General features: G+C 43.1%; 1 protein-coding gene across 2 annotated transcripts in view; it reads right to left on the minus strand.

The window, feature by feature from the left end:
• esyt2a (extended synaptotagmin-like protein 2a) overlaps positions 1–17,500 on the minus strand; it is a 79,406-nt gene that overhangs the window by 58,443 nt on the left and 3,463 nt on the right. For both annotated transcript variants that reach the window (XM_076300189.1, XM_076300190.1), the window contains exon 2: positions 5,874–5,915. In XM_076300189.1, the coding sequence (XP_076156304.1) occupies positions 5,874–5,915 (42 nt within the window). The remainder of the gene's footprint in view (positions 1–5,873; positions 5,916–17,500) is intronic.

The raw sequence follows: 17,500 nt of genomic DNA on the forward strand, positions 1-17,500 counted from the left end.
GAGAGAAGAGTTTGTGTTCCTAAAGTGGAAAGATATATTTTTCAGGGAGCAGTAGAGCTCTACTTTGGTTAAAAATAAATCTATTCATTACCTTTTGCTGAATTATTTCCATGTCCCTGGGTCCTAGTCCTACTCTTTAACTCTCGCTGGTAACTTTGTTAATTTCTCCAGCAAACTATTAAACATTCTTATTCCACTGCTTGGTTGAATTTCCCATTGTCACACGTAATTTTGAACGACCATTAACCGTATGTTATTTTCACACCTATGAAGTAGATCCATTTTGTTGGCCGTATCACACTTGTATATTAATTCGCCGAACTCTTTGGGGGGCAATTCCATGCAAAGGTCATCCTTACCATGGAAAAAAAAAAGTTGTGCATACGCAAATAGAACTGTTGTTAAAATCTTCATTTAGGTCTATATTTTATTGTTTGTAATTGATCTGATTGAATTTGATGGAGAATTACACTCTTTTTACATCATAAATATGGTGTGCAACCATACAGAAACAACATTTTTCACATGGTAATATTATACATATTTAAAAAGTGGATAAATGGACAAATTGTTCAAACAAATTGTGTCATTTGACAAATTCCAGATTGACAAGGGAATGGTAGAGCAATGTCTATGCTCAGCTTGCCTTTAAGAGCACAACTCCTTACATTTGTAAGGCTTTTGTTTTCCAAGTTCCATTGCCATGTCACATCCATAATGTTTTATAGGAAAAGTTTATGCTACACATACAGTGTTGATGCAACAATGTCCATAGTGTCTGTGCAAAGCTGATTTATATCAGTGTAAAGTGTGATGACCAAATTGTGCCCCTTTCTTACTTTTAAAACCTTTAATGGTGCGTTATGGATGTGACATTATGGATGTTACATAATGTCAATTTACAAGACTGGAGACTTTATTATACCTCAAAGCCGATAAAACGTCTGTTCTGGTGGCATGTCAGTTTCAACGCTTTTCATCTTAGTGTTGACATTTCAAAGATTATTAGGTTGATCAAAACCACAGGGAGGCCTTGCCTAACCTTTAGCAAAACAAACATAATATTAAAATACCTCCAGTGATTAGCCTAGCCATAGCCTATTTTCAAGTGGCCTAATAACGAAAATCTGAGCGATTATCTTCCTGTAACTGTCATACTGTTGTTGTACAGTAACTGGATTATCGTGTTAGCTGGTGAAGATGGCTGACTTTACAGCTGGAGTTAACATAGCAACCTCCTTCTGTTGCAGATCTGTTCAGCCTGCCGTTCACGTCTGCTTAACACAGTTTAATTTTAAATGTGACGCATTTATATGACAGCATTTGAAGTGTCAGGTCCTCTGTAGCTAATACCCACAGAGTAACATAAGTAACGGCAGCAATAAACTAGATGTACCGCATAGCGGTGCAAAATATGACCGCCTCTCAGTCCTGCATATTCTCTTTCAAGATCCATTTCCTACTCCTGCAACTCATGTGCATGTAAATAAGTGTGTGCATATGTGAGTTTGCTTTTGTTTATAAGTGTGTGTGTGTGTGTGTGTGTGTGTGTGTGTCTGTGTGTGTGTGTGTGCATGTGCGTATGCGTGCCTGTGTTTGTGTGTTTATGTGTGTGTGTGTGTGTGTTTGCATGCGCACATGCGTATGCGTGCCTGTGTGTGTGTGTTTATGTGTCTGCATTCATGTGGGTGTGTGTTTGTGCATGTGTGTGTGTGTGTGTGTGTTTGTGTGTGTGTGTGCTTGCCTGTCTGTATGTGTGCGACTGTGCATGCGTGCGTGCATGTGTGTGTGTGTGCGTGTGCGTGTGTGCACGTGCGCGTGCATGTACTTTATGTGTGCAAATCACAAATGAGTGGGTATAGGTTGATGCGGGCTCTTGAGACTAACATACCATAAATATTTTGTCATCTTGGGTGCAACGGTTCAGGTAGGGCTAGTTATTTAGGGGAGTGGCCACCAAGTTTCATGTTCCCAGATGTTTCAGTAACCCGGGAATCACTGACTAAAATTTCTTTTTTATTTTAAATTACTTGTTGTCCTGATTCTTCCTGTGTCTCTTAGCGGACACTGAGGAAGCAATAATTTCATCGCTAGTTTTTCATGATTACTATTTCAATTGTTTCAAATCAAAATTCACTACTTAGTTATGTGTTTTATGTAGTTTGTCAAGAACTGGTTCAGACACGTCACATCCATAACGTGAAACAGTCACATCCATAACGCCAGTTTTTCCTACATAATGCATTACGAAAATGACGCAAAGTTTCAAAAACACACTTTTTGTGTTCATTCAAGTCTCCTTCATGCTACATATATCATAGTTTCGGCAGTTTCCTTCAAAATTCGCGGAGTTTGTAGAAAACCTGTAATCTCTCACAAAAGTGTGTCCATTTCATGTCACAGCCATAACGCTGATAAAATGCCTTGTATTTTTAGGATGAAATTGATTGTATGAAATTTGAGGATTTCTCAGTATTCAGAGGACAGAGGTTACATTAAAAGTTATGCAAATCAATTCACTGATACTAATTTTGCCCCCACTCTAAGGCATTTTGTTTACCAATATGAGTCCAATTGTCACATCCATAACGCTGGAACTGCCCTGTGAAGTTTAAATGAACCGTCACGTTGCATCCGAGCTGTAAATTGCAGACGTTCAGAACATAGTAACATTGTAGCATATGACGGAGGTGGCTTTTAGCTAGATGGATGACAGCAGGCTAGGTAAAATAGCGATGTTTCAAAGCTAAAGTTCATCAGAATCTTGGGATACGCCCGCTTGACAACGGGAGAGATAGAACTAACGACTGGCCTTTGGCCGTAGCAACTATCCATTTAGAACTAGTAACGGCAGTTTGTCCTGCAAGTTGAGAAATTAGTTGATATGTGTCGGAAGAAAGTAGTTCTACAAACAAGACAGTTTTAGAGATTAAAACGTTTAAATTGTAACAGGAAATGAACACAACGCAAGTGGCCACAGTGGAAAAAAGCGGGATAATGGACTCCATGGTGGTCTGTTCACAGAAGTTAATGCACTTACGAGGTTTAAACGGCCCTCCGCTTCGGGGCCGTTTTACAACCTTGACCGTACATTAACTTCTGTGAACAGACCACCATGGAGTCCATTATCTCTTACATGACTGTAATAACAAACCAGTCCTCTGAACTTTAACTGGACGAATACAACTTACCTGATGTGTTTAATCCTCTGACTCATGGTATTTTCTTCGGCAAGGAAAGCCCAATTAAGACCTGTTGCTGGTATTCTTGTACAATCTAGTGTGGCTGTGAATGAGCTAACGTCACTAGCGCGACTGATGGGTTTGTAGTCGTTGGAATTACGATCTTTCACAATGTTGTAATTCAATAGCTACGAAACAAACTGCAAATGTCTTTACATGAAAAATTGTCTTTAAAATTGACAAACATCATATGGGTAATTCAAGGCACAAGTCAACCAGGACCAGAAAATAATTAATTTTTCGCCATAGACTGCCGTTCAAATTTTTTTGAAAGATAGGTCCCATTGACCTCTCCAGAATAAGTCCCGCCTCCGTAACTTCCGTATCCATCCAACTTCCGGGCGTGGATTGTCTATGGGAAATAACATGGCGTTTCAAAATATCATACCGTAAAACATCTGTAGGTAGCGAAGTTGAAAAAGCTGGTGGGCAGATTGGCCTACACACTTCTGCCATCTAGTTTCCACTGGATTTTTTGATTGTCGGTGCCGTTTAAGTAGTATACTACTTAAACGGCACCGACAATCAAAAAATCCAGTGGAAACTAGATGGCAGAAGTGTGTAGACCAATCTGCCCAGCAGCTTTTTCTACTTTGTCACCTACAGAGTTTGACAGGTACGCCATGTTATTTCCCATAGACAATCCACGCCCGGAAGTTGGATGGATACGGAAGTTAGGAGGCGGGACTTATTCTGGAGAGGTCTATGGAGGCAAACGGAAGGGGCGGGACTTCACCACTCTATTGACTGCCTGCCACTTTAAGGACGTGAGTAATAACATATCTAAGTGGATTGGAACGCTTGCATCTCACTGTGTTCGGCTACGACTGGAAATAACTTTTTGCATAGTGCATTACGATATGTGGATAGAATTCGGGATGTTTTCTATGTCATTAGTTAAAATAAATGTTTTGTATGAAATGATTCTTGGATCATAGAAGAGGTAAATGTCTTACAATGTTATTAATTTTTTATGATTTTGGTAGCACTGCACTACACAAACTGAGCCCACAAGCTAGCAAACATGACACGAGCTAAAAGGACATCTCCAGGTGTAAACGTTTGCCAATGGGTTGCATATTGTAGCCTACTCAAATGTCAGTAAACCAAGTAGGCCTTAATTAACTTACTTTCATAGCTTAGGCAGGTTAGCAACACTAGGTTGAGATGACAGATGCAAGTAAAGCAGATCATTAACGTTAGCCTTCTATTTATTGTCATCAAAACTGCAGAGGAGTGAACAAGTTATAGGGCAGTCTCTGGTGTCTGCAGAAGTGAGTGTGGCATCTGAGTCAATATTCTGCGCGATGGGCTGTTGTGGTAGGTGAAATTTCACGGGGAAACCATGATGATTGGTCAAATTTTTCGAAAAAGTTGCAGTGTTTGGACAAAATTGTGAGGTCGCCCAGAATTCACGAGGATTTGCTGAATTTGCGTTAATTGTTGCGATCGCAACATCGCGAATTCCTGGAGGGACTGATCTATGTTCTTACCTTAACTTTCACGAGTTGAGTCATACCTCTCCCGTGTCGGTACGTGCACTCAAATGCTCTGGTGTGCGGCGCGAATGTGTTAACATGTTGCTATGCTAGCGGGCTCAGACGTAGCCAGACGTAGAAGTAATCAAAAACATCCACGTTTTCCCGACTTAAATACAGTTACACGAGTAGTTGATTAAAATGTGATTAAACATGAAACGTGGCGATTTTCCAAGCGAATAAACAGGAGAACTACAATGTGTGGCGCAATAGCACTTGGGAGTACTTCGACCTAGCGTAGTAATATTAATTAACACCTAATTGTAGATCCTATCCACCACAGAGTTTAGAATCCATGCTTGATCGGCCTCCCCCTCCTCTCTGAGCGAGAGAGGCACACACACACTAGAGATGCGCTGATGGGCTATTATTTCAACCATAACTGCATAACAAAACTTATCATCCATCCGCCATCCATCAGCAGCAAAGTTTTTTGACCAATTTTCAAAACCGCTCCCGCCCACCATCTGCTGGTTGTTTTAATGTATATGGGTGATGCAGTGCTGCTGACGTGAGGCTACAAAGCTCTTGCCTGTTCTAGAAAGACTGATCCAATGCAGAAAATATATTAAAAGGCTAAAGTCCTACATTGGCTATGTTGTAGCCTATCCCCAGAATATCAGCAGCAAACTCAGTCTCTGTCTCGCAAAACAGTCTCCAAATAAAACGCACATCGGCATGTTGCCTATTCAGCCAGCTTGTGCAAATATATCATCCAAAATGCTTGATTGCATTGCATTCTCCACATTTTTAGCTACATTTTCATGTATCACATCAGCATTTTTGTAAAACAATTTACAAAAGATTCACTGAACAAAAATGCTGATGTGGTACATCAAAATTTATATATAAACCCATACAAACCCATACAAATATATCATCCAAAATGCTTGATTGCATTGCATTCTCCACATTTTTAGCTACATTTTCATGTATCACATCAGCATTTTTGTAAAACAATTTACAAAAGATTCACTGAACAAAAATGCTGATGTGGTACATCAAAATTTATATATAAACCCATACAATATAAATAGCATAAATAAACCCATACTATAAACACAAACAAACAAATACTATAAACTCAAGTTACCTTGTTAAGCCATTCTACTCGCTCCACGTCAGGGAAATGCACCTGAAACAGAGAGATCAAACACAGAAAAATGATTACACATGAATGAATGAATGAATGAATGACTGAATTAGTCAATATGTATACAGACATGGCTAAAAGTTTTCACAGTGACACACATTTTGTGTTCCATAAACTTTGCTGCCTCAGTATTTTTGGATTATTTGTTTTCAATTTCGCACATCTATACTGAACAACAATTACAGGCATTCTACTCCAGGGTAACATACATCTCTCCAGGGTAACATACATCTCTCCAGGGTAACGTACATCTCTCTAGGGTAACGTACATCTGACTGCTCTAGGGTAATGTACATCTGATCTCTCTAGGGTAACGTACATCTGATCTCTCTGCACCATAATCTAGAAACAAAGTGAAAACACATTTGTGTCACTTCCAAAACCTTTGGCCACAACTGCATTTGTTCATCAATCATACAGACAGAATTGTGAGCACTGGACCACACAAACAGAACAGACACATGAGTGTATAAGCACTGGACCACACAAACACAACTGACACATGAGTGTATAAGCACTTGAGATATTATGGTTATAAATCTTAACTGATCACATAGATGCACACAACTAAGCACAAAGAAAACACACACACAATTCAAAAGAGTGCATGGATGGATGGATGGATGGATGGATGAATGAATTCATGAATGAATGAATGAATGAATGAAACAGTCAATCAATCTTCATCAATCAAATCTTTTGTACTGAGCCACACAAAGACAATACATGAATGAGTGAGTGAGTAGGCTACTTGAAGTATTATGGTTATGAGTGAGTGAGTGAGTAGACTACTTGAGGTATTATGGTTATGAATGAGTGAGTAGGCTACTTGAAGTATTGTGGTTATGAATGAGTGAATGAGTGAGTAGGCTACTTGAAGTATTATGGTTATGAGTGAGTGAATGAATGAGTAGGCTACTTGAGGTATTATGGTTATGAGTGAGTGAATGAGTAGGCTACTTGAGGTATTATGGTTATGAATGAGTGAATGAGTAGGCTACTTGAGGTATTATGGTTATGGGGAAGATCACACGGTAACAGAGTTACACTCCCACTAGATTTTTTGGTGCCAATCAACAATTAATGAGCCAACATTTAATATAAATATGTCAGTTTGTATGTGCCTACCATATGAGTAACGTTGAGTTACACATTTTAACCTGAGAATATTTTCTATACCTGCATGACCATTTTCAAATGAAAGGTACTAAATGAAATGTCCTACCAAGGCGCCTGTTTTGTGGAGATGTGTAAAGTTTCATTTTTTACCCTCGATGTTAACAGGTGCGTAATCTTCCCCACATGTCAAGTGATCAGACAGACACACATGATCAGTATCAAAAGAACCAACAAAGAAAAGAACACTATTACAGAAATCACAAATTAAGCCAATCAATCAATCAATCAATCAATCAATCAATCGTAACTGAGAACATAAAACACTCACAGAGTTTAAGAAACACACATCAATGCATGCACACAAACACACACACACACACATATCTAATACACACACACACACACACACACACACATATCTAATACACACACACACATATCTAATACACACACACACACACACACACACACACACACACACGCAGGATTACCCTCACTAATTTCTACCAATTTGTTGACTGCCCAACTAGGAAAAACAGGACAATAGACCTCATGTATGCAAACGTGAGGGATGCATACAGTGCCACCCCCCGTCCCCCACTGGGAAAGTCAGACCACAACCTCATTCATCTTCAGCCAATGTACAAGCCCAAAGTTCAGAGGCTACCAGTTGCCACACGCACCTTCAGAAAGTGGACACCAGAAGCGGATGAGGCTCTGAGAGACTGCTTTGAGTGCACTGACTGGAGTGTGTTACAGAATGGAGAGGACTTAGAGGAGGTCACACAGTGCACAACTGACTACCTGAATTTCTGTATGGACATTGTTGTTCCCACCAGAACTGTACGCTACTTTCTCAACAACAAGCTTTGGATAACCAGCAATGTCAAGACCCTTCTTAACAGGAAAAAGATGCCGTTCAGAGAGGGGGACATGGCAGAGCTGAGGCGCATGCAAGGGGAACTCAAAGTCAAGCTGAAGGAGGCAAAGGAGGACTACAGAAGGAAGGTGGAACAGAAGTTGCAGGAGAAAAACATGAAGGAGGCATGGGACGGCATGAAGATTATCACTGGCCTGAAGAAGAGCAGCAGCTCTGTGGATAAAAGGACCCTAAAAAAACTGATCAACATCTTGGACAATGAATGTCATCCACTCCACAGCACTATTACAAAGCAGAAGAGCCTGATAAGCTGGAGACTTCGCTCACTGCCTTGCACAACAGACAGACTGAGGAATTCATTTGTCCCCAGGGCCATTGAACTGTTCAATGCCTCACTAAAGGGAAGAGGAGAGATAGACTTCTCTGCTTAGTCTGTCTGCCTCTCCACCCTCTCCATGTTTGAGTACTGACTGCCCACTGGCCTACTGTTGTACTGCTACACTGTTCACATACTGTACATGCTACATGCTATATTAGCACATATGCATACACTGTTCACATACTGTACATGCTACATGCTATATTAGCACATATGCTACACTGTTCACATACTGTACATGCTACATGCTATATTAGCACATATGCATACACTGTTCACAGGCTACATTATGGATACAGTATACTGGATACTGTATGCTACTGAGACCTGGAACTTCCCCTTGGGGATCAATAAAGTATCTATCTATCTATCTATCTATCTACATATCTATCTATCTACATATCTGTCTATCTGTCTATCTACAAAACACTCACAGAGTTTAAGAAACACACATTAATGCGCACACACACACACAGGGAATGTTGGGTGTGGCCTAACATTTACTTTCTGGCACAAAACGGCCAGCAGGAGACATGCCCGCCCACACACACACACACACACCCACACAACTACCACCCTCACAACTACCACCCTCACATACTTTGAAACCAGATACACAGCCTCAGCGCGCGCGCACACACACACACACACACACACACACACACACACACACACACACACACACACACACACACACACACACACACACACACACACACACACACACACACATAATAATAGGATAATGTGTTTGGACCCTTCAGGGACAGGAGGCAACCGGTGACTCACAAGCCTGCTATTTCCTACTCATAAACACACAGAGAGAGAGAGAGAGAGAGAGAGAGAGCAAGAGAGAAGAAAGAATGAGAGAGGGAGAGAGAGAGAGGGAGAGAGAGAAGAAAGAATGAGAGAGGGAGAGAGAGAGAGGGAGAGAGAGAAGAAAGAATGAGAGAGGGAGAGAGAGAGGGGGAGAGATAATGAGAGAGGGCTTGTCTGAGAAGGAGGGAGTTTTCTGGGGTGTGGTTTCTGAATCCAACTCAATCTGTAGACACTGAGGTAATGTGTGTGTGTGTGTATGTACCTCTACATGTTTGAGTGTGTGTGTTTTTTTTTTTGGGGGGGGGGGTGGGTTAGATGACATTACGCTTCCTTTTTTGAAATGCACATGCCAACACACACACACACACACACACACACACACACTTAGTTCAGGACTCAGCACAGCTGTTTGAAAATCCCAACATGGCAGATGGGAAGGGACATAGTCTCCTTCATAGACACACACACACACACACACACACATATGCACACATCCAGAGAACCCACACACTAACACAAATGTGCACGCAGACAGAGACACACACACACACACACACACACACACACACACACACACACACACACACACACACACACCGAATACCAACCATAGCAATAGCAATAATAATGGGAATAGCAACAGAGTGTTTGTACATGACACACTGCTGACTGGCTTCTTTTCCTCTCCGCACACACACACACATACTACACACACACACACACACACACACACACACACACACACACACACACACACACACACACACACACACACAGACATGCACACACACACACACATACACATACACACACACACACACACACACACACACACACACACACACACACACACACACACACACACACAGACATGCACACACACACACACACACAGACATGCACACACACACACACACACACACACACACACACACACACACAGACATGCACACACACACACACACAGACATGCACACACACAGATATACACACACAGATATACACACACAGATATACACACACACACACACACACACACACGCACACAGACATGCACACACACAGATATACACACACAGACATGCACACACACACGCACACAGACATGCACACACACAGATATACACACACAGACATGCACACACACACACACACACACACACACGCACAGAGACACACACAGACATACACACACACACATACACAGACACACATGCATACACACGCACACGCACACACACACTCACACACACAGATATGCACACACACGCATGCACTACCTTGCACACAAAGATACACACACATACACACACACACATACACATACACACACTAGTGTTGCACGGTGTATCGATACTAAAAAGGTATCGTGATGCCTTCACGCAAAAACGATACGATTTCAGACGTTTTTAGAATCGATACTTTATTAAAATAATAACGTTCTGTGTCTGTGTCAACTGCTGCTCCCACTGCTCCTTGCACGCATCTAGGCAAGTGGGCGTGTCAAGCAGGCAGCTCTGAGTGAGTGAGTGCGCAGCCAACGTCAACATAGTTCTTTGCCGACAGTTCTAGGCCTTGTGGATAAAACAAAAGGTGTGCTATTTCTATACATCGCGTGAAGGCAAGCCATCAGGTACACAAAGTCATTTAAAAGCAGTAGGCTACGCATGGAACTTGGCTAAACACCTCGCAGATATATCCCAACATTTTTAAAGAGTTCAAAGAACGACAGGTTAACGAATATGCTATAGAAAACACGACTACATGGTTAGTGCCAAGTTCTTCTCTTATGTTTTAGTCTAGCCTAAGTGAAACGAGTATGGTTCTCTGGGATAAAGCGAACCTTCCTTCATCAATGAATTTTGACGAGACAGAGCTGTAATCATTTTGACAAGACATAACGAGCTGTAATCAAGGGTGCTAACGCGATGAAAGCGCAATATTCACGCCAGAATAACATTACCATAACTTGTAAACGATCTATTTCATGTTCGGTCAGTAGCAGCCTACTACTGGTAATATTTGTCATGGCATGTAGACTGCAATTTGTTCAATAATTATTGCCCAGATGTAGGATAGGCTACCCGAAATGCGCTAATTAAAGCCCACAGCAACACCACCAAATCGTGTTGAGTCCTAATAATAATAGCGGCTTATTGTTACAGTACGTGGTAGCAAATCATGTTATCAAAGAAATAGACGTAATGTAGGAATGCACACAGATATATTGCAACAGGTAATGGTGTAGGCCTATCTGACGAAGACCCGAGTGGTTGGAACGTCGTACTTGTACACTGGGCACAAAGAAGACTATCCTCACATTTTCCCCTTTGCAACTGTCAAAGAAATCCCATGAACACGGGAAGGCCTAGGGTAGCCTATACTGTACATCAGATGGCCTAAAGATTAGGCCCCTCTGCATAGCATTCAGTGATTTGCATGCAGTAATTTTAACACTGACCTTGATCTAGCCTAGTTTGGCTATTTAAAGCTACTTTATTGCCACAACACAATGTAAATGAACTATAACAAACAATAAAGGACTTAATCACACAAAGTAGGCCTACTATTTTACTGACTATAAAAAAATAATAATTATGTAGGAAGTTTAGAACCCAGAATTGACCTACACACTACAAAAGTGCACCAAATTCAACACAAATGACTCAATACACTTGGAGGAGGTATGAGTCCTTTCTTCTCCAGATATCTTAGGATTTCGCCGTAGTATCGTTTTAGTATCGAGCATCGTGATATTTATGGCAGGTATCGTATCGAAGTCATAATTTTGGTATCGTGACAACACTAACACACACACACACACACACACACACACACACGCATGCACTCCCATGCACACAAAGATACAAAGATACAAACACACACACACACATAGGTATACTCACACACACACACACGCGCACACACACACACACACACACACACACACACACACACACACGCACACCCATACACACAAAGATGCAGACTCACACACACACACACACATATAGCCAGCATTCAGGAGGTACAAAGCAACAGTCATTTACATGCATGACAGACTTTGCATATGGAGGGAAAGTGTGTGTGTGTATGTGTGTGTGTGTGTGTGTGTGTGCGTGTGCGTGTGCGTGTGCGTGTGCGTGTGCGTGTACGTGTGTGTATGTGTGTGTGTGTGTGTGTGTGTGTGCGTATGTGTGCGTGTACGTGTGTGTATGTGTGTGTGTGCGTGTAAAGTGTACATCATCCCACATCTGTGTGGTATGAATAGAAACTTTTCAAATCTAACCTCTGGTTGCGTTGAGACGTGCTGGGGGCAAGTACAAGTACTGGTGTTTGCGTGCGTGTGTGTGTGTGCCTGTGTGCGTGTGCTTGTGCGTGCGTGTGCGCACGCACGCACGCACGCACGCACACACACGCACACACGCACGCACAAGCACACGCACACAAGCACACGCACACACAAACACACACAGCCCCTAGGCCACAAAGGGTGATTTGAACACACATTCGCTCCAGGGTCTGGAAAAGGTTCATTGCCTGACGACCAGCAGGGGGCGTAACTAGCAGTGAAATTAAACTCCAATTGGTGCATTAAACTCTTACCAAATTGTTTCAGAAATGCAGCAATTTTCTAAACAAAGGTTTTAAATGCAGTTGTTGTACTTAATTCCAAGGAAAATACACGTCCATGCCAGAATAGTGATTGTATTTGCGTGTATTTGCATTTCAGGGACATTGGAAATGGGCCTCTTGGCCACATGGACCTGCAGAGCAAATCCCAAATTTGCCAAAGGTTCGTTTGGGTGTTCCCAGGGTAACGGGCACCTGGTTTGGGTATTCGTTTGGGTGTTCCCAGGGTAACGAGACCAACCCGGGTCACTTCCTGATCTCCCACTTGCCTCCTGTCACACTCTGCACTGTCCGGTAAAGCACACAAGCCCAACAACTAGCAACTGTGTGTGTGTGTGTGTGTGATATTCCCAGGCTAGCCACTCCCAACTAGTCTGACTAGTCAGCCAAACTGTCATAGCAGGCATATAGAGATGGGGGGAGGGGGGGGGATGAGAGAGATGGGGGGGGGGGATGCCACTTTGGGGAGTCTGTGTACTTACATGCCTTATATGGTAGTGGGCAATTCCATGGAAAATTATGTTTTTTGTAACATCCATAATGCCAATAAAATGTGATGGTAGTATGGTATGGTAGTATGATGTGAATGTTTACATAAAATTTGAGCATTTGCTATTTTTGGCTGAAGAATGTACATGAGAAAAAATGCACAAACAATGAATGTTATCATTCACATCATACAAATGCCAAGGCATTTTACTGGGCACCCTCCTAAATCTTAAAGAGATACCCCTAGTCTACAAGATTGTGCAAAAAAAAAAAACTTTAACCAACAAAACCAGGTCTGACCCCATGGCTGTCTTATGGATGTGACAAAAAGTCAATTTTCCGTGGAATTGCCCTAGTATAACACATATTTAGCTGCACTGTTAGTGTGTGTGTGTGTGAGTGCATATGTTTGTGTGAGACAATCTATTGTGTCCCGAACACTTCTGATTGCGAGTTATGGATTATTATCAGAGCTGACAGACAACGATCCGTGCAGAGTGTGGCAAGGACAACAACTAGCCAACTCCAACGAACAGCACTGTCAACAGCACCACCAACAGCACCACCAACACTGATGCCGCACTGTCAACAGCACCACCAACCTGCCGCACTGTCAACAGCACCACCAACCTGCCGCACTGTCAACAGCACCACCAACCTGCCGCACTGTCAACAGCACCACCAACCTGCCTCACTGTCAACAGCACCACCAACACTGATGCCGCACTGTCAACAGCACCACCAACACTGATGCCGCACTGTCAACAGCACCACCAACACTGATGCCGCACTGTCAACAGCACCACCAACCTGCCTCACTGTCAACAGCACCACCAACACTGATGCCTCACTGTCAACAGCACCACCAACCTGCCTCACTGTCAACAGCACCACCAACACTGATGCCGCACTGTCAACAGCACCACCAACACTGATGCCTCACTGTCAACAGCACCACCAACAGCACCACCAACACTGATGCCTCACTGTCAACAGCACCACCAACACTGATGCCTCACTGTCAACAGCACCACCAACACTGATGCCTCACTGGCTGAGAAGCTGAACCACTTTCAAGATCTGCAGACAGACAGACAGACAGACAGACATGCAGACAGACATGCAGACAGACAGACAGACCTACAGACAGACAGACAGACATGCAGACAGACATGCAGACAGACATGCAGACAGACAGACAGACCTACAGACAGACAGACCTACAGACAGACAGACAGACAGACCTGCAGCAGACCTACTATCTCTCCACCAGCCATCACCTGTCTCACTCTCACTGTGCAGGAACAGGAAGTGAGATGGTCACTAAAGACCGTCAACCCACGGAAGGCAAGTGGCACTGACGGAGTGCCGGGCAGAGTACTGACCAGCTAGCAGGAGTCTTCACCAGAGTACTGACCAGCTAGCAGAGTACTGACCAGCTAGCAGGAGTCTTCACCAGAGTACTGACCAGCTAGCAGGAGTACTGACCAGCTAGCAGAGTACTGACCAGCTAGCAGGAGTCTTCACCAGAGTACTGACCAGCTAGCAGGAGTACTGACCAGCTAGCAGAGTACTGACCAGCTAGCAGGAGTCTTCACCAGAGTACTGACCAGCTAGCAGGAGTCTTCACCACAGTACTGACCAGCTAGCAGGAGTCTTCACCACAGTACTGACCAGCTAGCAGGAGTCTTCACCATCACCCCCGTGTCCAAAACACCAGCTGCACCGTAGCAGCTACAGACCAGCTGCATTGACACCAGTGGTCATGAAATGGCTGGAGAAACTAGTGCTACGGTACATAAATCCAGCCTCCCAGCCTCCCCCCCCCCCCCACACACACAGAGATATGCACACACACAGCATGCGCACACACACACACAGAGATATGCACACACACAGCATGCGCGCACACACACACAGAAACTGGTGCTATGGTGCATAAATCCAGCCTTTAATCGCTCTGCCATAGAGAGCACACTGCCGTACTGCATCACAGTGTGGTGTGCAAGCTGCACTGTGGGGTAGAACTCATCACTGCAGAGGGTCATCAGCTCTCTGCCCACACTGGACAGCATTGCCTCAGCCATGACTCCTCCCACCCACAACTCCTCCTGCACATGACTCCTCCCATCCACAACTCCTCCTGCACATGACTCCTCCTGCACATGACTCCTCCCATATGTGGCTCCTCCCACATATGACTCCTCTCACCCAGGACTCCTCCCACCCAGGCCACGAGCACATTCAGTTAGTCCCCTCAGGAAGGCGTTACAGGTCTGTCAGAACCCGCACATCCAGGTTCAGAGACAGCTTTTCCCCCACAGCCACTCCCTCAACACTAAACACTCTGAACACTCACATTCAGAAATACGACTTGATGCCACGACATGATGAATGATTATATTGCCTGTTTAGCACTGCATTTGCACTTTCCAGCGACATGATGAATGATTATATTGCCTGTTTAGCACGACATGGTGAATGATTATATTGCCTGTTTAGCACGACATGGTGAATGATTATATTGCCTGTTTAGCACGACATGGTGAATGATTATATTGCCTGTTTAGCACGACATGGTGAATGATTATATTGCCTGTTTAGCATTTGCACTTTCCAGCACTGGGACTCTTTAAAGAAAAAAAAATCGATTTCTCTATGTGACCTGTCCATTACCTGACCATTATGTGTGTGTTATGTGTATGTGTTTTATACTGCCTCTATGTGACCTGTCCATTACCTGACCATTATGTGTGTGTTATGTGTGTGTGTCGGCATGCTTCTGTGTGAGAGTGTGATGTGAGTGAGTGTGTGTGTGAGAGTGTGTATGTGAGTGAGTGTGTGTGTGTGAGAGTGTGATGTGAGTGAGTGTGTGTGTGAGAGTGTGATGTGAGTGAGTGTATGTGTGAGAGTGTGTGTGTGTGAGAGTGTGACGTGAGTGTGTGTGTGTGTGAGTGAGTGTGATGTGAGTGAGTGTGTGTCAGAGTGTGTGAGTGTGATGTGAGAGAGTGTGTATGTGTGAGAGTGTAATGTGAGTGAGTGTGTGTGTATGTGTGAGTGTGATGTGAGTGAGTGTGTGTGTGTGTGAGTGTGATGTGAGTGAGTGTGATGTGAGTGAGTGTGTGTGTATGTGTGAGTGTGATGTGAGTGAGTGTGTGTGAGTGAGTGTGATGTGAGTGAGTGTGTGTGTGTGTGTGAGAGTGATGTGAGTGATCGCATCACATAGCCAACCATTGCCAATAAATAAATTGCCGTGACTATCCAATACGATTTACAAAGTTGAATAAAACGAACATTAAGTCACATTAAAAACATTAAGTCATGTTTTTATATTCTTCCTGAATCCCGACGTTTATTCTCCTTTAGGTGTCCAGCATATTTCAAAATAGCTTCAACATGTTCTATTGTGCATCCTTAGGTCTGTAAAATTGCCAATATGTTGCCGTGGTGATCATACAGGCCTAACTAGTTAAAAGTTGAATGTAAAATGGCTTTTTTCAATGATGTCGTTTATTGAGCAATTTATCAGAGCGGCGATACACTCAGCCCACGAGATGAGAGGCTTAGATTTGAGACAATATTTCAACACAATTTTTAAGAAATCTTCAATGACGAAATATACTGCTGGAAAAATAGCCTTTTATAGACCTAAAGTCACAGAATGAAAAACAGTCCAGGTGTGCTATATGTTGAAATGTTTTAACTAGTGATATTTATTTCAGACCGAGTACGAGTCGCCTGTTTACATTTGTTTACTTGCCCATACTGATATTTCTAACACAAATATAATTTGTAGGCTACAGCATAAAAATGCAATGAATTGGAACACGTTTTCTTTTTTCCAACAAGCCTAAAAATAGTGTGAAGACCTCCACATCATCTGGACTCCGACCTGATGTCTGAAACCCTTGTGTGCTTGTGGAAGACCTCCACATCATCTGGACTCCGACCTGATGTCTGAAACCCTTGTGTGCTTGTGGAAGACCTCTACATCATCTGGACTCCGACCTGATGTCTGAAACCCTTGTGTGCTTGTGGAAGACCTCTACATCATCTGGACTCCGACCTGATGTCTGAAACCCTTGTGTGCTTGTGGAAGACCTCCACATCATCTGGACTCCGACCTGATGTCTGAAACCCTTGTGTGCTTGTGGAAGACCTCTTCACACCCCTAGTACATTTCTACATCATCTGGACTTCAGCCTGATGTCTGAAACCCTTGTGTGCTTGTTGAAGACCTCTTCACAC

This window comes from Alosa pseudoharengus, unplaced genomic scaffold, assembly GCF_046254945.1.
Source record: "Alosa pseudoharengus isolate Yale_2024_CS ecotype anadromous, Long Island Sound unplaced genomic scaffold, YU_APseudo_1.1 YU_APseudo_1.1_scf_22, whole genome shotgun sequence".
NCBI classification, from domain to species: domain Eukaryota; kingdom Metazoa; phylum Chordata; class Actinopteri; order Clupeiformes; family Clupeidae; genus Alosa; species Alosa pseudoharengus.